Here is a 26,709-nt window from a genome sequence, read left to right as displayed (position 1 = left end):
GACTTCCTCTCTTATGAGATTTAGAGCTGGCCGAGTTATTCTGGCTGTCTCGCCGAAGGCACCAACGCAGATTCAAATGACTTGGCTGCTAATTGCACCACCTGGCTGATTCCCCAGTGTGCTACTTAGAAGTACCATCAGAGGACTGGGTGCCTGGAGAGTCGTCCCACACTGGGATCTCTGGAGGCAGAGGCTGATGACTGTCTGACAGACTTTTAGCAGCGTGTAAAAGCAGTCCAAAGCTTAAAATGTTACGCAAAGAGGCAATTAAACTGGAGAACGTGTGCCGAGTGCCTGAACATTAACCGTGTTCATGGTCGGTTCACTCCAGTTTTAGCTGTACCATAGTCCGTGACATTAATGAATTAGCTCTCTGCAACTTGAGATTGTGGTTTCAGCGTCTGTATTCACCCTTGGATGCGCAACATGGGTCAAAAGTGACCCAAATCCAACGGAAAGAGGTTATCTCCTGATCCACACTGCACATCAAAGGGTTCTGATGTAAACTGACTATACCTGACCGTCTAATCACTTCTGCTTTTCCAGTCATATTATGTAAAGCTAAAATGACTGATCAACTTTATTTTAAAGAGACAACAGGCTAAATTCTCTGATTCCAACCTGTTAAATTTGAATATTTTCTCTGCTCCTTTCATCTTCTATGACAATAAACTGAATATCTTTTGGTTGTGGGCAAAACAAGACATTTGAGGACATCATCTTGGCCTTTGGGTAACACTGACTGACATTTAGTGACAATTTATAGACCAATCTACTGACTGAAAATAATTTGAGGGATTGATCGTCCACGAAAATAATTGTCAGTTGCAGTCCTGCTGTTGTGAATGAGTCATTTACAGAAATTTATTCATCTTCATGTTTATATGCATTTGCATTTAGACTGGATTTCGATATTTCAAGGTCAGCTCAGATCCACGATAGAAAAGAACTATTCTTGTAAAAAAAGATAAAAGAAAGAAAAAAAACATTTATGGAAAGCATAGTTTTGATTACATTTGCCTGCACAGGTAATGCATAATGTACATAGCTGAATATATCCAATGGTGCACTCTGTGGCAGAATTTTCATATGTGTCTGCATCGTTTTCATTCTGTATTGTTGACACATTCCTGTTTGTATGCCAAACACACACCAGCAAAAAAGAACAAAAAAGAAATCTCTATCATTAATACAAAACTTACGGCTTGCTCATAGGATCATAATTTATTTTGTTCCACATTAATCCACATATTTTGTAATTAATTAATTAATCCAGTCTGAAATTTCTTGACTTTTTGGTGAATCACTCTGTGAAGCCAGAACTACAGTTTCATGCAATTTTAAAACACAATTACAAAGTACAAAACCTTGACTTCTGTGGTGGAATATTGACCAAGCCTACGTGCATAACCGTACACGTGACATGTGTGCATCCTTTCTAAGAATGTTGTCGGTCGTTATCGGTGTGTGTGTGTGTGTGTGTGTGTGTGTGTGTGTGTGTGTGTGTGTGTGTGTGTGTGTGTGTGTGTGTGTGTGTGTGTGTGTGTGTGTGTGTGTGTGTGTGTGTGTGTTTTAGTCAGGTGAGCAGGTGAACATTCTCCCCTCTCATTAGCAAACAATACTGAGCACAAAGCACCAGCAGCGCACAATGGACACATGGCAGCTATTTTCAGCAACAATAGCCTCCAGAGATAAAGTCAGTCCATCCACCGGGTGAGTTGTTCAAAGTTAGGAAGAGGAATAAAAGGCCGCTCACACTGTCCCCGCGAAAATGGTTAAAAGCAGGGTGGTGGAGGGGCGGATAATTTGGAAACTGTAAAGCATCATGACAAAGCTAAAATAAAATGTTGCAATTTACCCATACAAAGCTGTATCCAGACGACAAAGGCGTGATTCAGTGGACAAGTTTAACTTTTAAACTGAATGATGCTTCACCAATTTGTTTGTGAAATATTTTCAATCGGAACATGTCTCCAATGTCGTTAAACACAGAATTCGTAATGATGAGGCAAAAAGATGAATCGCTTTCACAAGTCAAACTGATCTGACCATTTTAATTTACTTATGTATGGCACTTTGACCGAACTGAGCTGTACCCAGGCTGAGGGATGAAGGCTGTTGGGCCCCTTTGGTGCCCAGCTCCACCTGTGCACCTGTGCATGAGTTTAGGTTCAAGCAGGTCCCTGCTCTGTCACTGTCAGAAACCAGCTTTGCATTAAAACTATGTGTGGGGCTTTGTTGGTAGAAAGCACATTGTTTCAGATGCCTATGAAAGATATGAAATAGAATCTAGTGTCTCCAGCTGGAATAACAGATCCATGACTTCAAAAGCTTCTCCACTAACAAAACACTCCACAGGTGTCACACTACATTTGGACTGGATTTTTAATAAATCTGGAAGGTTATCACAGTGGCGGACACTATATCTTTCATTATAGCAAGTAAATTAAGAACTACAGACTTTGGATGACAAAATAATCTACCAGGAATATGCACCGGCAAGTTTTAATTGACCTGCGTAGCCTCCTGCCAGATGCAGCTGTCTGTCTAACACAGCCTAAAGCCAAGTGTGCACGCAGGAGACTGTTCACGTAATGATTTGCATATGTAATACCCACAGACTAACCAGTAGTCGTGAATAATATCTGGCTCCATGTTTCCTCTGTGTCATTTTATACTGGGGTGATTTAATTCAGCATAAGCATATATTAATCCTGGTCTTAAAACTACATTTTGGGCCCTTTCACAAGGCAGGACCTAAAAACTTTGGAGTAATACAGGACCTGTGTCAGGAGATTTTGCACACTACCTTTGAACCCTTAGATGCATAAGTGGGTCAAAAATGACCCAGTGAGGTCATTTTCTTCCAATATCTTTTCATTTTCCAGCTATTCCTCAAAAAATACACTTTGATATCATTCCATTTCAATTTTTAAGTTGCCTTCAATACTTTTAAAGAAATTGGGACATTTCTATTATGACCCTAAGCTCTTTATCACTGCTAATATCATAGAAGAGGTGATGAGGGATGGAGAGTAGCAACAGCTAGAGGAAAAGAGTGGAAAGATGTCAACAAAATGCATGTTGACATTCTTCTATTGTACTTCTATGTAATATTCTTTTTTTCCCAATTATCAAAATCTTGAAAATCTGTAAAAAAAAGTGAAAAATGAACACATTTCAAACATGAAATCTTTCTTGTGTGTGACAAAAGTAGCATAAAACCACATGCATTCTTATATGGGTCCTTTCTAACCCACTTACAGAAGAGTGTAGGGTCCAATCACTCGTGCATCTAAGGGTTAAAATACCTAAACAAATTTGCAATTTACCAACTAACATACAACCAGCTGAAACAAATTGAACACCCAGTGGTCCAATCTTAGTCAAACATGAGAACTACCAATGACTTTTATAACCCTGGATGCTGGGCTACATGACAGCAACTCTGGGATTAATGCCTTGCTGAAGGGCACTTTGATGATAATTGATTGACTTCACGTCATCAATGATACTACAATAAATTCACATGGGCAGTTTCATAAATTTTAAAAATAGAGAACATGGGACTCAGTGCTTAGACTTGCTGTACTTTGGACTTTGTATCCCCTCATCCCAGACCAAATGGAACGAACAATTCTGAAAACAAACTGCAGGTAAGAGAGACTTTTGCACTCACTGTTTCATGTCCTGCATCTGACACTCCATGTTGTCCTGTTGTGTTCTGAGAAGCTGAACCTCATACAGCAGTTTACTGAGATCCTCCTGACGAACTTTGGTCTCCTCACTCTTCACTATGGACACCTGCGAACACGAAATGCAGCACTTGTCAGCAGAGACTTTAGTGATATTTTTAACCTATTACTTGCATTCATGTTCCCCAGAGGTAGAATCCTAACGACTTTGGTGGTCCCTTGACCTTTTCTTTTCCCACTAGGTAGGTGGACTTCTGTTGTTGAGTAAACTGTGCTGACAACTATCATTGCTATGAAATTTGGCTCAGACATTCAGATTCCCATCAGGATGAATTGTGGTGACTTTGTCGATCTTTTTTTTAATCAGGTGCCATTCAAGTCAAAAATATTTTCTGCAAAACTGACTTACAATGAGCATCAGCTGTAGTTTATGATAAGAGCAAACTGGAAAGCACATATGCTGATGTTTGCAAGTGTAATACTGACTATTTAGTTCAAAGCTCTGCCTTTTCTATCGTTAGCTAAAGTCATAACGTCACATCAGTTCTAATCTGTTCCACTAACTACTGTAGCAATTTTTCATACAACATTTCTTTCTTCTGTCTTTCAGAAAGAGTAAATGTGTTCTTGAAGTTCACTCTCCTTGTTCTAAGACAAATCTGCATCCAGCGCAGTATATCCAGAAGAGTTGCAACACTTTATGACCTACAACTGAACTACTTATCAAAGGATGAGAGAAATCTGTGCTTTTTGATACAATGATGTTGCATAAGCATTCAAGCAGGCTGAAAAGTGGGTAAAAAGAGGTTTTTAACTGAATACTAACTGGTTTTCAACTAGAAATTGACGCTGAAATGATAACTTGGCCCCACTACCTCCCACCCTCCACCAATGGAGAGAGAGATTAAAGAAAGTGTATTTAATGGAAAAAATAACAGCAAAATTCCATTTGAAGTTAGCTTCCTTTATGAATTTGTGGGCTCCTGTTATTGCTTATTTTAATTTCATTTGATTTAACATTTAACAGGCTAGGGGAGATGTTTTTGTGTGAATTCAAAGTGGAGATGTCATGATACTTGAGTCTGGATTGCATATTTTAACATGTTTCATAACCCCTTGCTGCTCTCTAATTTATCTTCAAACGTAACTCTCCTCTTTATGTGGGTTTCGATGATGTCACGAGTTTGTCGTGATGCCGAATTGTATATTTGTTTGTATTTACTATGTGCTTGTTCTCATTTGTCCATTTTTGAGCTGCATATAAATATGTATAAAACATGTAATTTAAATAAAAAATTTAGTTAAAAAAAGAAATTTACATTGAAATCCTGAGTGCTACTCAATGGGATTTTGTTTTAAAATTTTAAAAGAAATTCTCTTTCACCACAGGTGGAAAAAACAAGTGCAGCGTCCTATTGTTGTTTGTGAAACTGTGTTTTTGGACATCGTAAATAAAACCGGATTGACCAAGTGAAACGTGTTTACTGAACTTTGGCTTAGGAAAGCTGATAGTTGGTGGAACATTTACATGCTTCAGTCACATGTGTACTCAACCTGTCCTTCAGAACAGCAGTATAAAGCTCATCTACATTATATTAAGGTCATTTTTTTGTCTCCATACCTTCCTCTTGATATGTTCCAGCATGTGTTCATGACCCTGCAGGAAGTACAGATGCTGGAACTCTGTGTCGTCTCTCTCGGGCTTCACTAGTCCGCTCTGCTCGATGTTCACCACTTTACGGAAACCATCTAGAAGAGCAAACACACACACACAAAGAAGAAATAAACGCTGTAATAAAGAGAGGACAAGGAGAGGAATGAGAAGTAAAGAGAAAAGGAAAGTACTTACACATGTTGAGCTGTCGAACAAAGCTCGCCATGTTATTGTGTTTAAAGTACTTCGGCAGAACCTCCTTTGCGAAACGTCCCTGGTCGAACACATGAAAACTGGTTCCAGTCTGAGACAGAGAGCAGAGTCAAGAATGTAGAGTTAGTTTACAGAATTTGGAAATGATAACTCACACTCTGTGAAAAGAAGACGTTAGTATTTACAGTGATGCAACTGATTAATCTTGATGTAGGGCTGACCCAAAATCAGTCTGAATATTAAGCAAAAATTCTGAGTGTCACCTGACAAAGTGTTAATTCGTATCTTAGAATATTTTTTGGACATTTTCCCATTTTTCAGACACTTACAGTTGAGACAGGTAATGAGAGGAAACCAGAGACTCACTATGTGAAGGCGTTTACATCCACCTGATATGTTCTCTAATCAGCTGGTTATTGGTTCATTAGCTTAAATAAATTAAGAAAAAGACCCAATTGATGCTGTTAGAAGTGCAAATGTGTACCTTTCAGCAAACTGCTGCCTGCTCAGAGGTAACTGAATTAAAGGCATTACGGAGGACTTTTTTTTGTTGTTGTTTAATTTGTCTGATTCACATAAAAGGAATATACTGACCTTTAGTGGACTTGTATGTATGGTTTCTAAAAAAATAAAAAAATAAGAAAAATAACTGTGGACATGGCAGGACCTAAAAAACATCAGCCAATCAACGTACTCGGACCGAGGCGTTTGCTTTGCTCCCTTTCCTGTCAATCAAAAATCTTCCAGCTCAGGCCTAGTTACGTAGATTACGTACGCCTTGGACTTATGTGTTTTCTGTATGTGTTGCTTTGGTATAGCTTTGTAGTTAGCTGGCGACTTTTATTGCTCATCTTCTTTTTACATAATGGCAGATAAAGATCCAGGGGGACCCAGCCGTAAAAGGCAACTTCACGAGTCCTACGCAAGTTTCTAGGGGGGGGGGGGGGGGGGGGGGGGGCGTTTCTTCATAAATGTTAAGAGGGGGGAGGTTAGAGGGGGTGAGAGAGAGGTTGTATGTGCGCATGCGCATGCTACGTTCAAAGTCGTAGGAAATTAAATCTCCTCTAATGCCTTTAAGCTTCCAGATGCTACTTAGGGTGCAGAACTGCTGCAGAAAACTAGACAAAAAGCTGCTGTTTATTTAAATCTTCCTGTTAAAAATATGATCGTTGAACATACGCTGCTCCACGTCCAGTGTGCATGTAAGAATATGTTCAAAAAGACAAGAGAAGACTATAATATATGTCCAAATAAAAGACCCATGAGAAGTCCAATGGCTGCAGTTTGAGCAAACTGGTAAACATGTAATTTCAGTACCAGCATTTCAGAGGCTACTCTGTTGCATGAGTGAACAAACAAACAGAACAGTTTCTCTAAATTAACCTGAAATGAGTGTGATTCCTTTGGCGCATGGCCTCAGAGACCTGATTTACATAGCAGGGCTCTCGGTAGTTTATGGTCCCTTTTCTGTCTGTTCAGGTGCTGTTTTGACTCGTGGTGTGCAGCAGTGAAGGACAAACGCATAATATGATAAATAATTTAATTATAATCTATTAAGTCCAGGTAGAAGCCCCTGACTGTGGTAAAATAAAGCATCTGGTTTGGATTTGAGGACTGAAAGACAGAATGGTTACTGCATAGATAATAGTAATTGAGAAATTGGAAAAAGCAGCAATTATGCATTATCCCTGTTATTCTGTATTTTACGCAAGCACCATATAAAGAGAGTGAATAATGTTTCTAATGCACATCAATTGACGTAACATGACTTTTGGACATTTAATGTGACCAAACCCAAAGGTCATCAGTGATAAACTGCAACATAAATGTTGTAAACCATTTCTGCTACAAACAGATGGATACTGCATTTGAAATAATGTTACCTGAATAGTGAACGAGGTTTGCAAGAATTCAATATATTTTTCCCACAGTGCAAAATCTATTCATCAGCTGCCAGTTTCAGCTCAGTCAGCCAATCAGACTTTTTTCCGTCTCTCAGTGATGAATCACGCTCTCTCACCCAGACTTACAAAACAACTGTTGGCTTTGGAAACAGTATTGTGTGAAGAATCCTACAAACTTTATTTACACCTAAAGAAAGTTAACAAACGCCATTTGGTGTGAAAGCTGAGAAGCTTAGATGTTTCTTCTAAGGCGTTGCTGTTGTCTTTTATGTTCACTTTCCTGAGAGTCTGACAGCGTAACAGCTGATGCTGCTCTTTAACTCGAGATGTTGCGGGATTGGACGGCATCTGTTTGTGTTTCTGTCCCTTCGAAGAGGAACAAAGACGCCGCCCTCAAACTGTTTCTATCACTAAATCCTTGTCTCTGTGCCGTCCTGCACTATTTATACCAAAGAAACAGAGTAAACAAAGCGCAACATATTGTGTCTGTTTTTATCATCCTAAAAATGTGATTAAAATTAATTTAGAAACTGATGCTGCTTGCAATTTCTTCATGTGAAAGGTTAAATGTAGATGTAATGATAAATCTTTTTGCCAGTAAGGTGCATCACAGTCAACCTGAATTTTAAATTTAAAATGAGCTTTTAAAAACAATAAAATAACCACTTAATCAGCTGTAAGAACCCCTGCTAAGATCACCTGATTGTAAAGTGGAGTGTTATATTCTTCTTTCACACACTGCATCTTATTGATTTAATATAAATACAATCAATGGAATGGACCATCTTGAAGAAAGATTGAAATAATTCCCATCTTTTTCAGACCTCGAAATATAAATAGCAGTTTCACCAAAGACTAATTTCCCCTCTAAATTTCCAGATGGTTCCACTTAAATAAATGTTCAGGGCAAAATGCGCTAATATCTTAAAAGACTATCTGTTTGGTTTTGGCTGTTTTTTTTTTTTGCTTTCCTAACTTTTTAATTTGGTTAATGTATCATCCAGATTTATCTTGTGGCCCTGTTGTAAACCATGACTAGGAAACCACAAGACTTAACTGTCAACCAATAACTCAATTATTACACAGTGATCCATCAGCAAACACGTGCAATAACGGAAACTCACCGGGATCTTAACATTATAACATTAGCAAGGCGTGGGGAAAAAATGGAGAATGATTCAAAACTAAACAGTCAGTTTAAAATCTCTTAAAAGTAGCTAATTTTATATGAGACGCTTGTGCATATTAATAAGGTAAATATACTTTACATTTTATCCTAAATGAGAAAGAAATAAAACCTGATGTAAGATAAAACAATCATGTCTATATTCAATCATCCTTCCAGGTTGGACTATTTCAATGCTGATATTAAGAAGTCTGTACTCAGCATAACACTCTACAAGAAGGAATATTCAGCTGGTTTTCTACCAAAATATGAATCATAAGTTCCCCCAGTGTGAGCTCCACAGTTAGACCCTTCAGAAAGAGTAATATCAGGCCTTGGTACTGACATTAATAATATATTTTATTTGGATTCTATTTTCATTCAACTTTTTGTTAACCTCATAAAGTCTGATGGGTTTTTTTTTTAGCAAATTTGTTTATTTTGCGTCTTATTAGCTTTGACAACTTGGGCGCATTTTTCATCATAGATTTCTTTCTCATACAGTGATGTGCAGAATTTCTTACATTCCTGTTGCTATACTCAAAATTGCACATTTTTGCAAAGATGTTTGAATTTCTGAGTCTCAGACAACAGCAGGTAAGTGATAGACACTGGAAAGTCTGGTATGCTACAACTACAAGCATACTTTTGAGGGTTTCACAGGCAGATATCCATTTCACTCCACTTTAGTAGAATTTTAACCCTTAAAATAATCAGATTTGCGACATTAGGTTAAGAGGACTGACTCACAGCGCTCCAGCAGATGAGGTGGTTGGTATCTGGGTCCTCCACCAGCGTCCACAACTTGGTGAGGAAGGCTGGAACGTTGCTGGCGTAGCTGCCATCTACTCCCACGGCTCCCGGAGACTCCTGCATACTGACCCCTGTCCACTTCCAAGACAACAAACCAAATGTGCGTATATGTATGTGTATATGTGTGTTGGTGTATCTATAAATAGGCTCCCAGACTAGTCCATATTTGAGAAACTCCGCTTCTAATGATCCTTTACTGATAATCCCAAGTTTGTCTCAGTGTCTTCGATTCCATTTCAAGCCGCTGTCGTCCGTCCTTGATGACACAAACACACACTTTCTCTTCTCTTGACCTCTCTTTGTGGCTCTGTCACTTTCTTTTTCTCTCTTGCTCTCCTCTCTGTGTCCTCGCTGCCACACCAGTCATCCAACTGAATGTCATTACAGAAGGTCCATGTCAGCACACACACACACACACAAACTCACAATTCAAGCCCACCTCCCCCGGCCTCCTGCTGACAATCAACAGACCGCCCAGGAAAACAATACAGCATGCACACAAAAGCTCCAATAATGCACCACTGTCCCACCATCAAAGGGCTAAACTGAATAGAGCAGGGTTCAGAGGGCCTGTATGTCAGGCACAAGAGACATGTCGTGACTAATTTCTGAGATTGAACACAGCTGCTTGGGTTCACTCCGCCCGTTCCTAACAGAATGGCCCAGCCACTCATGAACCCAGCAGGCACCCCTGTTATTATTGTACTGCCCCCGCCGGATTCAGAGATTCTACAGGCCACCTCAGCAGCCGCTGAGAGGCTGGCCGGTTATCTCCGTTCTATGGGGACTGAGGCTCCCTCTCCGGCCATTGAGGCGTTCCTGGCCACCGCTGAGCACTACAGGACCATTTTTGCGGGCTCTGATGACTCCGTGGATCTCTCGCAGGATCCTGGGTACGGGAGGCCGCCATGACGGCCCTTGGGGGCTCGAGGCCGCCTGCGCTGCCTTTGAGGGGCTCGAGGCGACCCCACCTGGCAGTCCACCCGATCCGGTGTCCCCGCTACCTATGGAGCCACCCGCTAAGAAACCCCTCCTGCCCCGGAGGGTCCTGCACCCCCTCAACTCCCGAGCGGGTCGTAGTCACCGCACCCCCTACTGAGGAGAGGCCCCGCGCCGCCTCCCTCCCGGCTGCGGAGAGGCCCCGTGCCGTTCCACTCCCTCTGGTTGAGGAGAGGCCCTGAGCCGTTCCACTCCCTCCGGCTGAGGAGAGGCTCCGAGCCACCTCACTCCCACTGGCTGAGGAGAGGCCCAGTGCCGCCTCACTCCGACCAGCCGAGGAGAGACCCCGCTCCGTTCCACTCCCTCCGGTTGAGGAGAGGCCCCGAGCTGTTCCACTCCCTCCAGCTGAGGAGAGGCCCTGTGCCGCGCCGTCTTTGGTTCCTGTGGGGCCCATTGCCCCGTCTTCGGTTCCTGTGGGGCCCATCGCCCCGGCTCCAGCTCCAGTCCTGCCCCCGGAGGGGCCTCCGGCTCTGGCTCCAGCCCTGCCCTCGGAGGGGCCTCCGGCTCTGGCTCCAGCCCTGCCCCCGGAGGGACCCCCGGCTCCAGCTCCAGTCCTGCCCCCGGAGGGGCCTCCGGCTCTGGCTCCAGCCCTGCCCTCGGAGGGGCCTCCGGCTCTGGCTCCAGCCCTGCCCCCGGAGGGACCTCCAGCTCCAGCTCTGCCCCCGGAGGGGCCCCGGTTCCAGTTCTGCCAGCGCCCGGCCCCGGAGGGGTCCCACCGCCGCTGGCACCCAGCCCGGCCACTGACCCTGCCACGGGAGGGGTCCCTCCGCCGTCAGCACCCTGTCCAGCCCCCGGGCCATCCTCCGGAGCGGTCCCTCCAGCCTGTCCAGCCCACGGGCCGTCCTCCGTAGCGGTCCCTCCAGCCTGTCCAGCCCCTGGGCCGTCCTCCAGAGCGGTCCCTCCAGCCTGTCCAGCCCCGGCCCGTCCAGCCCCCGGGTTGTCCTCTGGAGCGGTTCATCCAGCCCAAGCCTGTCCTGTCCCACCCCGCCAGCCCCACGGGCCACCCTCCGGAGCGGTCCCTCCAGCTAGATCCCTGCTGGTTCCTAGGACGTCCTGCTGGCACCCTGACCGGCCCGGTGTGTGCCGGGAGATGCACCTCGAGGGGGGGTACTGTCACACCCCCTCCCTCTCCTGTGCTCTGGCTCGCCTGATTGCGAGCGGCTGTGCTCCTCCGTAACCGCTCGTAATCTGTAATCAACAGCGGATAACAGCAGCCAACAGCTTGGCACTGGGCCATTACCTTCGATTCCCCAAAATATGTACACCTCAGCCCGAGCACCGTCTCGATCCCCCCGCCATTGGACTTCCTCACTTGTTCCGCCTTCCTCCCATCATCACGGAGCCCTCGTCTGCTCATCTCCCCTCCTCCGCTCCGCATTCCCCGCGTCTGCCCGGATTCAGCCTGCGCAGCTATCCCCTGCCACAGCTCAGTCACTGGATCTCCCCAGCACCATCCCTCCCTTGTCTCCCGATCCCCCACCCCCAGGACAAACCGTGAGTCGTCTTCCCCATTTTAGTTTAGTTTAGCCCCCACCACGGCCATCAGGTCCGTCACCTTTAGTTCCTGTTTAGTTCCCTGTATTGTTTATTCCCCGTGCCTCCCATATGGAGTGTCTTTTTGTTTGATTACTGTAAAATAAATTTATTTTCAATTCACCCGCCTGCCTGTTGCCTGCTGCTTGGGTTCACTCCGCCCATTCCTAACACTAATTTCCTTTATTGCACCACCATGAGGTCAAATTTTCTGCTTGAACAAAAGAAATGCCAACATCCCAAGTGCAGATTTGCTTTTTATTCATTATTCATGCTTCCCAAAGGATTCCTGTTTATTTTGGATCTTCCATCCTTTACTGTGGTGACATACTTACACCGTTATGTCAAATACAGACATAAGCAACGTAAACAAGTTATTTCTTTGAAAACCATGTTACACATGATTAGATGTTACACAGACTGTTTAGTTGGTAATGTTTGTTTCAGTTGTACACTGCCAGAGAAAGGAGGAGGGGTCATTTGAGTTTTATTACAATCAGAACATCTGGTTGAAGGTTAATGTGATCAGTTTGAACAGAGGTGATCAAATGTAATGCTTTGACTTACTGTAAACTTTACTATTGTAACCGTAGGTATTCTGTACACACATTACATTTTTAGGGTAATTTGCCTCTGAAGTTTTCCCATATTGATTTATGCTGCTTATTAAGCTGTGCATTTTTATTTTTGACCTATTGAGTTACATTATATTAGTCATTGCTCCATTATCAGTTGCAGCATTTAGTTATTCAACCTTAAACATTTCATGTTATTTTAATGCTGTAAAATGATACGCAAAAAAATTGTATTTGATATGGTGCATCCAGTAAAGGTCACAGTTTCAGGGCTTTAAAGGAAATCAGTCCTTCTGTGACTATAGCAGACTGAAAAGCAGTTTTTACTGCCAAAGTTCTAATTGTGTTTCACCTCAGACCACACCAGCCATCACCAAAGGGAAACAGGTTTTCAGAAGTGTGCCATTAACACTTGATTGTGCCCTCAAGTGGCTGCTGTAAATGTGCACACCTTCAAGCAAGATGAAAAGATAAAGCATCGGAAGTCAGCAAAGACGCATCTCTGGTAAGTGTTATGTTTTCCTCAAAGTTTATCACCAGTTCTGTATTAAACCCCAAGAACTCAACTCACCTCTCTTCGACTTGCTGCAGCTCAAGCACACCAGCAGCTCTGCTCACACACTGCTAAATTGCTTTTTGTGACACAATGGCAAGTTGTACTATTTGAGTAATTCAACCATACATGTTCGAACTGGAAGCTGATTCTGAAATAGAATGAAGTTACAGTGACGCTGCAAGTTGATGGGATTAGTTCTTCAGGTTTGTTGAAATTTAGAAAATCTGGACTGTAATTTCAAGGAAGACATGCTAAGCCATGCACTGGACTACTTATTTCACTTAAGTGCCTTCCTACATATAGAAATCACTCCATGGACATATTAACAAAGTAAGAAACTGAACACAAGGGGGCACTACCCTACAAACAAGATGAAAGTCATACTCTTTCTAGAGTTATTTTTTGATAGCATGCCAAAAAAACCCACACACAAGCAGTTGCCCATTTACACATCCAGCAGACATTTAACTTGAAGTGATATGTTTTACAATTAAACTCTTTAATGTTTTATTTGTGAACAGTTGAAAGTGTAAATGCATTGTTTGCTTCATTAGCAGAATAACCTTTGTCTAGGAATTGCTGCATCGTAGCTTATCCTCTGAGCTGGACCTTCATGCGATATGGTTTGGGGGTTTGGGTCGTCCCAAAGACTGGAATATAGTCTGGTTCTCCTGCATCCTCAGGCCAGATGAACTTAAACTTCCTCAGCAGAGTCACCACAAAGAGGAAAAGCTCCATGCGAGCCAGAGCCTCTCCGAGACACTTCCGAGGACCTGAGATTTAAAGCATCCACAAAATTTGCATTACAAATCAAAGCTGACTTTATTTTCAATTCATAGACAAACATGTACAAACATGTAAGGCACAGTAGAAAAACAAAAAGGACAAAGACACAAGCAACGCAGTGCAGTAGAATTGCTTGGTTGGTGTGCAAGTAGATAGATATTTACAGATGTAAAAACTGTGCAATATTACAATTGGTACAACGTGAGATATAGTGATAAAACAATCCATTCCGATCATAAGAAAAAGAATCCTGGTGTGCGGGGATGATTTTATGTTATTAAAAAACCATTTCACACACCTGTAGAGAAAGGCAGGAAGGCATCTGGTTTAACAAACTCTCCCTGTTCGTTGAGGAAGTTTTCAGGGTTGAATTCACGAGGGGATTTCCACTGCCCCTCCTCAAACATCACCGACGACAGGTTGGGGATGATAATGGTTCCCTGTAGAACAATAAGTATGAATCTCATTCCATTGAGATCAAACATTCAGTAATATAAAGAGTTACACTACCGTTCAAAAGTTTGGGGTCACCCAAGTAATTTCATGTTTTCCATGAAAACTCACACTTTTACTCGTGTTAACATAATTGCACAAAGGTTTTCTAATCATCAATTAGCCTTTCAACATGATTAGCTATCATTTTATACCCTTAGAACAAGGAGTGATGCATGCTGGAAATGGGCCTCTGTACCCCTATGTAGACATTCCATGAAAAAAATCAGCCGTTTTTAGCTGGAATTTTCATTTACCACATTAACAATGTCAACATTTGGATTTCTGATTCATTTAATGTTATCTTAATTGAAAAAAATAAGAACATTTGAATGGTAAAACGAGGCAAGAACTGCCCTCTGCAGTGCAAATTTCTCAGTTTTATCCTCCAAACAAAATGTTTAAAGGGATGGTAACATTCCCTGCAATGATTAGAATGAACATAAATTCAGTTTTTTTTTTATTTACCCTGGGGATGGAGTATCCCATTAACTCTGTGTCTTTAGAGGTACAGTGAAAAACAGCGAGTGGAACAGTGTCAGCCAACCTCTGGATCTCGTGAATAACAGCCTGCATGACAGAAATCTATTAGAGCATCACACTGCACCACTGTAACATCTAAGAAATACAAGGCCCAATGTCTTCTTTTGTCCTGTGACATAAAAACAAAATTGAATACTGAAGCATAAATAAGAATTGAAATTATCAATCCATTCACCTGTGTGTAGGGCATCTGGTGCCTGTCTTCAAAACTGGCTTGATCCTTCCCATCCAGAACTTTGTCTATTTCCTGTTGACAACGCTCTGAGAAATACAGATGAAGAGATGTGAGAGGCGAAGGGAGAACTATAGACAAGCATGAGAGAACGAGTCCCTGAAGCACAGACATTTTGTAAGATCCAAGTACTCTCACACGAGTCGCACAACAAATGCAGAAGCATCTTTTGTAATTGCTTCGAGTCTCCTTGTAGTCATTTTGCAAGTTTTTGTGAATGCTTGGTGTCTCTTTGACGTCATTTTCCATCTCTTCGTGATGAGCTTAAATTTATTTGTAGCAGCTTCTTTCTTGTTTTGCATCTCTTTGTGATGAGCTGAGTCATTTCTGCAGTTGTTTCAGTAGCCTCTGTGGGTATTTTAAGTCTCTGTGTGGCTGTTTTAAGCCTTTTTGTAGTCGTCTTGCAGCCATTTGTGGGTATTTAATGGAAACTTTAAGAGTCACCTCAAACCTGTGAAAGACTCCGGCTGAGAAACCCGTTCAGTAATTTTGCCACAATGATATGTGTGGGTTTGTATGTTATGTAAGATATGAATAGATATCCCTGTGGCAAAATGCAGTGTGGCATTTTGTGTATCATCAGAATCATTAGGACACTTCGTCTGGGAAGCACGACTATCTGTACAAAATGTCACGCCATTCCAAGTGTTGAGATATTTCATTCATTCTGCACCAACGGCCGATTGACTGATCTTCAGCACTAACATGGCTTTAAAACAAACCAAAAAAAAAGACAGATCACAGATAAGTGTACCCTGCGCCTCTGGATAGTTCATCAGATAGAGGAAGGCAGTCAGCACACTGTTGGCGGTTGTGTCGGTTCCAGCAAAGTGGAGATCCAAAAGCAAAGCACAGAGCTGGTCTTCTGAGAAGGACGAACCATCGTTTCCTCTCTATGCCGGTGGACGAGACAGAGAAAAAGTGAGTTAATGAGGTAAACTGTTTCCCTATTGTCATCACATACCTGAGCTAAAATATTGGACTGGTGGACAACATTAGAATGTCAGAATCAGTTCTACTGCTGAGGAGGGTTTCACATATAAGGGAATGTGACATAATGTTTTGGTGAATAATATTAAATCGCAATAAATATATTTCATAGAAGGATAAAGGATTTTTTAAAATAGCTTTGTGAGTCAACAAGAAAAATGAATAGCAACATGTTAAGTTCTTTTCAGCAGACGCAAACCTTATCCAGTTCATCCAGGTAGCAGTCTATGAAATGCCTCGGTTTCCCAGGAACTCTGGTCTTTTTGTTCTCAGCCAGCATCTCCATGCGTTTGTCATGTGACATCTGGCAGGAAAAGAAGGAAAGCCTTTTTCTGAACCACTTTTAAAGACACGATTACCCTCTCAAGAGCATATTTTCCCAGTGATGCTGCATGACTTCTTTATCTTGCTACCATGATGACTATAAACCCATTCAGAGCAGCCCACAGTTCCACTTGGTGGCCATAAACTTTGACACAGGCAATATATACTAGTAGTAGTATATGAAAGTGTTGTTCTAGGCAGCTGCTTCTTGTGATTTCCCAAAAGGCCACCTTCAGTGAGAAAATAATGAAGTTATTCATCAGTCTTGTGGAGCTGTGCTGTTTGGGGCCATTTCTATTCACCTCACCATGGCATAGTGACGCATTTAATATCATTTTTATTTTGTGTTGCGGTGTGCCTTTAGTGTACAGCTGAGACTGGGTTCCCTTGATCTGCTAATCAAACAAGTGTCGCTCTGCTGCTCCCTTTACCAGCCTGAATGTTCAAGGGTTTTTCCCTTCTCCTTCAATTCTTGTTTGTTTCTTTTGTCCAAATCTTTCTTAATCCCCCTCAGTCAACTTAAGATGTTTTAGCGGTTAAATCCTGTAACATCTACTCAAGGAAGCGGCAAAAAAATTCTGTACCAACAATAAGTTGTTTTCAACTACAGCAACTTTCAGCGTGGCCCAAACCTTTGTATGTGTTCCAACTAGAAAAGCCACTCCTGCAGAAACGTTTTCATGTCATTATCAAGGGAGAAACAAAAGATGTACTAGAGTATGTACATCTGAACAACTCTTGTCTCAAAGCTGATTGGTTTGGAGAAGACAAAGCCAAAGGAAAAATTTTTTTGTACAGTATTTTTTTCCAGCACCTCGGCTTTCCTTTCTATTTTCACTTCAAACTTATTCATTATGCGCGACAATCGCTCTCATTGCATGTTGATTTTTCCTTAAAGTTCGTTTCTTTGCCTTTAGCAACTCCACCAATTCGAGCAATGAGCTGTTTTCTCTGTAATAAAACCCAAAGGTTGTTCACTGGACTGTGGAATTAAAACTTTTACCAAATGTACCTTAAACAACTCGAAGGCTCTCCTAAAAGGCAGCGGCAGTTTGCGCACAATGGGAACGTAGTCATAAATCTGTGTGGAAAAGAAAAAAATGAGTTACAAAGTTGAAAAAATTCGGTGAATGCCCAGGTGATTCTAACAGAGACATTTTACTGCAGCTTGCATTAGTAATTTAATAATAAACTGATTGTTTGGCTAAAAGACTAAACTTTAGAGCTACAAAAACATATGATACTGAGAGAGTCTATCATCAAAACCACATCTGTTTGTTTTTACACTTAAGATTTAACAATCCTGACAAGTCCAACTCAACAGTTTAGTCTTCGATATTATCCTATTGTTTATAAGGAGCATGTTTATAGGCCCTTTAAACCAGTGATGGTTTTACTAAAAGTGCAACTCACCATACCCCAGCGGCCGTTGATTATTTTGGAGGTTTCATGCATTAAGCCAACAGAAAACTTCATAAACTCGTCGTCATAATCGAACTTCTTAGCGAACAGAATTTGGCACATGATGTTGGAGGCTGCATTATGGAACAGCAGTTGAGGATCCGTGGCTTTACCTTGGGAACAACATGAACAATGATCCCAGCATGACCTTGACCAAAATAGTCGCTAATAGTTTCAATATTTTAAAAAAGAAAAAGGAGTTTCAGCTGAGGGTTCAAAAGATTCATTTCTACATCCCTACATCTGACTCAGTGTCAGCATTAGGCCATAAAAAACACAATCTGTGTGTCCTCGTTGGCAAATGGACATACCAGCTTTCTCCCCCAGAATCTTTGTAACGCACTCTATCTCTCCCAGAATCCTTTGCTCCATGGTCTGTTTCCCCAGCCCGAGGTCTCTCAGTGTCATCAGACCAAAGCGGCGATGGTCTCTCCAGCCAGGAGTGTTATCTGCTAGAATCACTCCTGGAGCATGATCTATAATGCAGAAAAAAGAAAAAAAAAAAGGAATTTAAAATTTACAAAGAAAGGTCTCGTCATTTTTTAATTGATTGTAAATGCACTGAATGAAGCTTCATAATTAACAACTGTTTGAGCTGCTGGCTGACTCACTGCCATCCGTTTAACTGAACGTAATCCTGATGAAGCTGTACTCAGCAGCAGGCATTTCTGTTTATCACATTAGTATTTATTGATGCTATAAATGTATTTACTCATGTGCCATACTTTGGTGAAAGCTGAGCAAAGTACTTTCAGATGTCAATTTGTTATGAGCAGCTCTTAAGAGGTGCTTTCATTTTGTTTTTAAGTTTGAAGCTGCAAAAAGTATATGTGTTGTAACTGCCTCTTTAATAATTCAATTAGGCTCAAACAAACAAAGAGACCAGCAACATATAAACTGGACACAGACACAGCGAGTGAGTTGGTAAAGGGGGGAAAAAAAACAGCTTTATTTACGAATAATCCAACTAATCAGGGTAGAAATAATAGTGAAAGGAAAAGGGCTGTAGCTGCTGGCCAAAAGAAGCAAAAGAGGGGTGGTGAATGTGGCTAACCCGGCAATGGGCCCTCGGACCAGTCACCATCTCTAACTAAGCTGCCTAAGCAAAAATAACTGCTACGATAGGAAAACAGCGAAAATAGGACTACCAGCAACTACAGCCAAACAAAAAGAACAAAACCCAGCTATCTAAACATGCATGGCCGGAGAATGAATCAAATGCCTGAAAAGAGAAGAACTCATTGTTAATCATGAAATTAAAATTGGCACAAACCAAAAAAATAAATAAAAATCTCACGCGTTTGTTCGGGGAGGACCTGTAGCCTTGTGGTGCTCATGCCTCTGCTCTCTCCTGCCTCCCTAAATACCCTCCTCCTCCCAGAAGTGCACTCAGGTGTGCTGCAGTTGCAAAGGTAAAGGGAGGAGGGAGATCAGAGAGAGCAAGAAGAGAGGCAGCAGACAGCCACACGTAACAGTATGAGTATTTTTTTTTTCATATAGATGCTAAGACTTAGTTCAAAATTCAAAACTGAAATTACTGTATAACTCAGCTGGTTCACTGTACAAAAAACACGTAAATACATTATGTTGACACTACTTCTGTATTTCTACTTAAAGAGTCCACATTATGTGTATTTACAGGTGTATCATTTTATTTTGGGGAATGCGCTACAATATGTTTACATGTCTTAATGTTCAAAAAGCATTTGAATACTACTGTGCAAGAACGCAGCAGTTCTTGCCACCCCCTGCCTGAAATCTTTAAGTCCCTGTTTCTGAAAATCTTATTTCCCAAATGTGGTAATGTTGATTAATGTAATCCCAGATTTCTCAGTATGAGGCTGTTGTCCTAGCACAGGCAGCTCTACAGAGGAAATAATGGCATTCTGGTGTTTTAATATGCTACATGGTGACACAATAAGTAACAGAAGGAAAAACCCTGACTTCAAATAAGGCGTTTCAGGAAGGTAAGGAGTATCGTTTTCTTTGACTCTGGCTTTAATTTGCAGATCTCTTACATGCACAAAAAAGCTACAACACCCAAAGTGAAGTGAAAAATCTAAAAAGCATAATAAGCATTTTTACAAAGTGTTGTTTTTTTTGCGTGCTTTACCTATTTCCCCACTGCTACCACAAGATGGTGCCATTGTCAGCAACTTTTTATACCAGGACTGTGGTGGAGTTTGTTCTATTGAATTATCAATTGAACGATTACTTTACATTACATTTATTTTCCTGCTGTACTTGAGGTCTTTAAGATTGGGATACTATTGTGCAGAGATGTTTTTCTTCCTAATGCTACTCTATACTTACATACATTCCCTTTTAGACCAATATGTCTCCCATTATGTTTTGGCTGTTTAAAAATGTTATTTCGCAATTTCGGAGTTAACTAAAACGGGATTTTATTCACTTTTGGATCCTTCTATCTTATAATTCTACACTTATGCTATATTATGAATGCAGAGCCACATGCCTGACATAGTTTTGCATTTAGGTATTAACTGTTTAAACCTTTTAAATGATCACTGCAGAACATCAATCAGGCATCAGAGTAGAATTTGGATGTGATTACTGCTGTTAGGTAACCAGAACCATCTGTCCCCTGAAAGTAAACATGTCCATTTGATTTGTGTCCGATACCTTAATGTGATTGATCTTTCTTTTGGTGTTGCAGTTTGTTTAGCTCAACTGGCTGCAGGCTGGGTGTCATTTTAATACCAAGCTTTCTTCAACATTATAAAAAAGAGTGTGACAAAACCATATAAAAGATAGTACCTGAAGCTGCCTATTTGTATATAGACTGCATATAGATTGTTGTACATTTTAGTCCTTTTGTGCTACTTCTTTTTTGCAACAGACTGAGTTTGCACTTCTTTGTAGCAAGACTGCAAAGGCCCTGGAATTCCTGAGCTGATCAAAACTCAGATAAGCTCCCCCTCTCCAGCACTGACCAACACCCATCTCTATAGGAGGATTGAGACATTTGTATTTCTGTAGGTTTTCATTCACAGAAGGATGGAACTCCTGTGAACATTTAAACCCCTGGAATAACTTCTTCTTTTTAAAAGACAATGACTTTCAATTATATGCTATGGACGTTTGTTTAATGAACTTTCATGCTAAAATCCCTTTTCAGCTTTAGGAGACCCTCAGCCAGAGATGTCTCTGCATTCCACAGATCAGATAACAAGTCGTAAAACTTTATGGCTGAAGGCTGGAGTCACCCTCTCTCTCTCTTTGACTGAAACAAAGAAACTGGAACTGAACTTAAAAACCTTGGCAAATTAATATTTCTGGAATGTATTTTGTGTTTACAGGATTACCAACGTCAATGGAAATCATTCATCATTAACATATCCGAAAATCAAGATTCTATCTTTCACAGAAGTCTAGATACTAATTTGTGATGTTTAATCATTTCTTCCCCAGGATACTATGATTTTGGAATGAATTCCAGAATTAACCTCTGAATTTCCTCTCCATTTAGGTTGAATGATGACCATTGTATTTACCTGTTACCAAATCTCTGACTTGTTGTTATATTTTCACTGTGATACATATTTTTAATGTCATAAACATAAACATATAGTTATGAATGAAATGATTCACATCATATGAACATATGTATTAATCTACACATTTCACTTTCACACAACTGAATATGGTGGGATAGACAGATCGTGTTTTGCGCGTTTAATATCATATTTTAATCCATTCTGGATTCCTCTTTCTTCTCTACTCTGTGAGAACAAAGAGATTCCAAATTCCACCAGACTCGCGCCTAAAAGTTCTCTCTCTCCGCCCAGGTCCTCCCCTTAGCTGGACCCACAGATAAAGTCAGCCGTAGCCCACATCATCGCTCTCTCTTGCCTCTTACCGACCTACTCTCTTACCCCTCTCTTCCTGAGAGGCCAACCAAAGTCTCTCTCATTATTTTCTTACCTAAAGCGCGTTTTTTCTATCTTTGAAATTCCCTCACCATCTAAGTTTGTTAACTATTTATCTCTTAATATTTTTGTAACTTAAGGAGACATTTTGCTCAATTTTAAACCAACGTTATTCGTTTTAATCTGAAGAACCGATTCAGAACCAGCATTTATTTTTCTTAATTTTGACCGTTTTTCATCAACACCCATTTTTCTTGGCTAAAGCCTGAGAACCATCATTTTTAAACACTCAGCTGAGAACTACGGAGACCTGTTGGACCAGGTCTTTGCATAGAACCGATCAACCCGCGGCAGGACATCTAGGCCACCACAACGACGACGCACCGCTCCGAACCCGCAGGTCCAGACCGTGTGCTGCGAATCTGAAGGCCTCGCAAGTCCCAGCCCCATGACGGTTCACTTCAATAACTCCAGCTGAGTTTGCTCTGATTCCATTCTATGGGTGATGTACTAACAGCTTGGTCAATTAATTAATTTAATCAATTTATTCTTTTACAAATCATTAGAATTCTTAATCCAAATTACCGATTACCTCGTCAGGTTAGCTCTGGCTAATCCTCACCATATTTCCTTCTCTCTCGCACCTACTTCCACATCCCTCACACATGCACACACACCACACACACACTCCCACATTCCACGCACACACGTAGTCCTGCACGCACACACACACACACCATATCTACATTGTACATAGTTCACTTGTCATTATTTTCATAGAATAGTTAATAAATACCTCATTATAGACCAAATTACAGTCTTGTGTTTCTTTGTGTAGAATGTGGTCAATTTAAACGAGGATTCAAGACTTTTTGATATGAGATTGATCAAAATTTTTATGAATATTAATAATTTTATTAATATTAATTTTTTCCCTAGAGATCTAGGGTGGTGCCCCAATTATTAATAACGAGAGCAATAAATCATAACGTAGTACCGCTACATCTTGAAAACATGTTTGCCTGAATTCCGCAAGGAAAACTTGATTTCATATTGATTCATAATAAAGTTTTCAGCAATAAAGTAATATAGTGTGATTTTACAGTAGACATAAATGGTGCCATGATTGATGTTCGGTTCTGTCAGGAAAAGCAGCCAAAAATATGCTTAAAATAGTAATATTTCCTCAAAATCAATAAAATATTCTGTTTGCCTCTTTCAAAACACAAGCACACCAAATATTGACTGTCCTCAGTAACTCTGCTGTGACAAACAATCATGTGACCAAAAATGTACTTCTTTTGTATGAACTGCAGACTGTGTTTACACAGAGCAGTTTTTTTTTTCATTTATTTAACCAGGCGAGATCCCGTTGAGATTAAGAATGAGTCCTGGCCAAGATAGACAGCAGCAAGTACGAAGCACGGTTATAAAATTACACAGTTAAAACATAATTAAAATACAAAAAAATAAATAAAATTATAATGGAGATTAAATTTACAAGCAAGTTATAAAAAATAAGTGCATGTTGTGGAAACGGCCTCAAGAACTCGCAGTTTAGATTTGAAGGCACTCAATGAGACAAAACTCAGTTAATTTCCAGCCTTTCTGCAACATATTCCAGGCAGAAGGTGTAGAAAAAAACAAAATCTTTTTATCCTGTTCAGTACAAACATGCAGTGAAGACGACATAAGATTTGAGAGAAAAATAAAACTAGAAACAGCCTGGAGTTCAGAGGGGTAATGAATTCCAAGTATCTTGTATTAATAATCACTTCTCTTTTGTGCTCATTGGTTTGTCAATATGGCGTTAAGTATAAATTCCTAAATAAAACTCAGTTTCTAGTAGCTTGCATGATGATACTTAACTTAAAAAACGGGGTAAGCAAGTGTCAGTTGATTGTGAAGCAGTAAAGAACTAGTAACTCATTGTGTGTCATTTATTTGCACAGAAATAAAGTTTTTGGATTTCCTTGGTATCTGTGCACAGTTTGTGTATTGTACTATAAAAGCGTCTTAGAATTTATTCAGTGTAGTAGCCAGAGGGGTGCCAGAGGATGGTGTACTAAAAACAGAAGGGACCCCACTAGGACAACACATGGGCCTCAAGGTTTTTGTGTTACGCTACTGAAAATAAAGGACTCTAAATTCTCAGTGGTGACACGGAGAACACCATGACAGTAAATGGGTGCATGTCAAAGTCAGACAGTACTCAGCATAAATGAAAAACACAAAGTCAGAAGAGTCATGGTACCTTTCACCTGTACAGCTCGATTAACCATCAAATCTTGTGGTCGGCCTGAGAAGTCGGCACTTTTGTCAACCAGAGCTTCCTTTAAGGCCTGCAGTCCGTTAATGACGACCGCAGGCCGGGGACCCATGAACAGGCTGTAGACGTTCCCATAGCGTTTGGCCAGCTAGAGACAGAGGTTCAGTGTAAAGCTTTATTTGCTGTATATAGCTGTTCCTTTTACTGGAATGAAGGTGACATTTCAGAACAATATGCCACCGCAACAGTTATGCAATTTGCAAGTTATCATTATTAATCCAAAATAAAAGACCTCACTTTAAAGCTTACCTAATATCTACCTTTACTTGCAGGATGAATTGCCTCACTGTAAAGCATTTTCATTGTCCTGAATTTGTTGCTGGTGAATAATTGACTGGGTGATAGCAGAGCGTCTTGGGTCATTTCAGGTGACGAGCTCAGCTTCAGAACAACAGCAGTGTGAAGTAACTGTTGTGAAACTAATATTTTACTACATATCTACCTATTTTTTACTACATTTTATGTGAGCAAAAACCATTATTTTAAACAACAAAAATTATATTCATATCAGCTCAGACCTGTCAGCAATAACAGATGGAAAATAATCATAATCTCTGGATTAAACAAACTGAAATCTACACATTTAAGTTATTAAAAGCAGAATCAGTAACTTTCATTAACTGAGACTAAGATTTATTTTGCAAAGTAGACTTGAATACAGTACATAGACAAACAGTCAAACAAAAGCACATAAAGCGTCATACACGATCACAGACAAAATTTAAAAGAATTGAAGTTAAAAGTTTGAAACCGTGACTACTCAGGACACAAATGTAATATAAAAGCTGGTTCGCGTGGGAACAGTGTTTAACTTTACCCTCTCCAGGTCTGCAAGAGGACTCTCCAGGCTGAGCTCCAGCAGGTTCCCCAGCACTGGGATGGGTCGGGGGCCTGGAGGGAAGTTTTTAGCTCTTTGTGTCGGAAAGAGCAGCAGAAACAGCAAAACTACCACCAAGTATAGTGTTACAATCGCAAACATGATGAAGCTGTGACTCCAGTGAATTCACGCTACTCTTTTCATTCCACCATTATCTCATCTTTGAAAACACACACATAACCTTTGCACAGTCATGGGGTCTGCAGAGAAAACTGCACCAGGTTTGTTTGCACTGATTTGACCTGAAGAGCTTCCTGCAGTTGTTAGAAGATAAATGCTTAGTCATCACTGAGAAAACTGTCTTCAGACAGAGCAGGAAACATGTAATGCACCTGTGAGAATTTTTGCAGAATAAACAATGTAACTGTACAATTTCATTTGCCTGATTTGGTCTTTGCCTTTCAGTAAACCTACTTTGCATTAAGAGAAACGCCCCATGTATGTATTGTTTTCTATTAACATTCAACTGAAGATAGAGGAATAACCAACGACTGTTAGTCTTGTCTCTTCTCTTAAGACAATCCATATTTTTAAATCTAAATTTACGAGGATTTTCTGCAATGCAACTGTGAAAAAACGAAGAATAAAGATGGGGAAAAAAGGCCCTAGAACCTGCATGCAGTTGCTAAAATCAATTGCACTGGCGACCCCAGCAAATGTGTCTCGAGAAGACACACAAGTAAAAAAATAAAGACGAGGGGGGTGCAAAATAATTACCCAGACACAAAATGAACACAGAAAGATGGAATCACAGACATTTACTACATTTACATTTCACATTTCAGATGTGTAGTTAACAGCTCACACATTCATTCTTCCCTCTGAACTTTGGTTTTAGTGTAATAAATGTTCCACTAATCCAGTATGTCACCAAAAATGTAATTTAATGGATCAGAATTTAGTTTTTTCTTCTTTTCTCTCACTTTCATCATCTGATGAGGCCTCAGATTCGAATAGAAATGAACTCAAACTTACTCCACCTGGAGCAGCTACAGCTACAAAACAGAACATCAACAGTAAACTGCTGCTGGCACACTGATGATTTACTATTCATCTTCTAATTATGTCATATATAATCAAATTTTAGTCAAAGGGACCAAATCAGAACTTAAACTTTGGTACTAAAATTACATTTTGCTACTATTACACATGTACTTTAACTTAAGTAGGATTTTTCATGCAGGATTCTTATGTGTAAGAGAATATCATTTTTAATAATACAGACTATTTACTGTACTTGACTTTTACTGAAATCAAAATACTTCTTCCAGCACTGCAACAAATCACAACAACAAACTTTGGAACAGGACTCTCAGTGGTTTCTTCAAGAACAAACACAGCAAAACAACCAGAAAACAATATGCAATTAAAATACCAACACGTAAAACAAATTCATCCAGCAGATATGTTCATTCGTCACTGCATAAATGACACAATTTAGGTTATTCTTTCAAACATTTGCTGAGCAGTAAAATGAAACTCTAGTCTTGAGTCATAGAGCTACTTATGTAATCTTTGTTTTTATCTCGTTCTGGAAGAAACAACTAACAAATGTATGCATACATGTGTACATACATTATAAGCATAAAATAATTTTAAACTTTCAAAATCACAATAAAGGTAAAAGAAATTACCCATAGTGTCCACTTGAGGGAGCTATTGTCTTTCATTTTTTCTT

The 26,709-nt window shown here is 40.5% G+C and overlaps 2 protein-coding genes across 2 annotated transcripts in view; both read right to left on the bottom strand.

Annotated features, from left to right (window-relative positions):
- The window catches only part of hsf4 (heat shock transcription factor 4), a 28,868-nt gene extending 17,919 nt beyond the window's left edge, over positions 1-10,949 (bottom strand). The window contains exons 1-4 of the mRNA XM_022204704.2: positions 9,382-10,949; positions 5,545-5,653; positions 5,317-5,444; positions 3,680-3,804 (exon numbers count right to left, since the gene is read on the bottom strand). Of these exons, the coding sequence (XP_022060396.1) occupies positions 3,680-3,804; positions 5,317-5,444; positions 5,545-5,653; positions 9,382-9,507 (488 nt within the window). The 5' untranslated portion in view covers positions 9,508-10,949. The remainder of the gene's footprint in view (positions 1-3,679; positions 3,805-5,316; positions 5,445-5,544; positions 5,654-9,381) is intronic.
- A 1,266-nt stretch (positions 10,950-12,215) lies between these two features.
- Positions 12,216-25,178, bottom strand: LOC110958250 (cytochrome P450 2D15-like). The gene is made up of 11 exons (XM_022204703.2): positions 24,972-25,178; positions 24,080-24,242; positions 18,247-18,411; positions 17,888-18,048; positions 17,487-17,555; positions 16,350-16,454; positions 15,915-16,053; positions 15,104-15,189; positions 14,854-14,955; positions 14,192-14,333; positions 12,216-13,880 (listed from the first exon to the last, which is right to left on the bottom strand). The coding sequence occupies exons 1-11, from the start codon at positions 25,131-25,133 to the stop codon at positions 13,699-13,701; spliced, it is 1,476 nt and encodes a 491-aa protein (XP_022060395.1). The 5' UTR covers positions 25,134-25,178; the 3' UTR covers positions 12,216-13,698.
- Positions 25,179-26,709: the final 1,531 nt, after the last annotated feature.

The sequence above is a fragment of the Acanthochromis polyacanthus genome, chromosome 8 (assembly GCF_021347895.1).
Source record: "Acanthochromis polyacanthus isolate Apoly-LR-REF ecotype Palm Island chromosome 8, KAUST_Apoly_ChrSc, whole genome shotgun sequence".
NCBI classification, from domain to species: Eukaryota; Metazoa; Chordata; class Actinopteri; family Pomacentridae; genus Acanthochromis; species Acanthochromis polyacanthus.
The sequence above is the reverse complement of the archived record's forward strand: the minus strand, read 5'-3'. Positions and strand labels throughout refer to the sequence as shown.

Coding starts and splice junctions, on each gene's coding strand:
- LOC110958250 (XM_022204703.2), bottom strand. CDS start 25,133: ATGTTTGCGATTGTAACACTATACTTGGTGGTAGTTTTGCTGTTTCTG. Junction 14,334..14,853: donor TGGGATACTCCATCCCCAGG/GTAAATAAAAAA, acceptor ATTGTTCTACAG/GGAACCATTATCATCCCCAA. Junction 13,881..14,191: donor CTTCCTGCCTTTCTCTACAG/GTGTGTGAAATG, acceptor TTTAAATCTCAG/GTCCTCGGAAGTGTCTCGGA.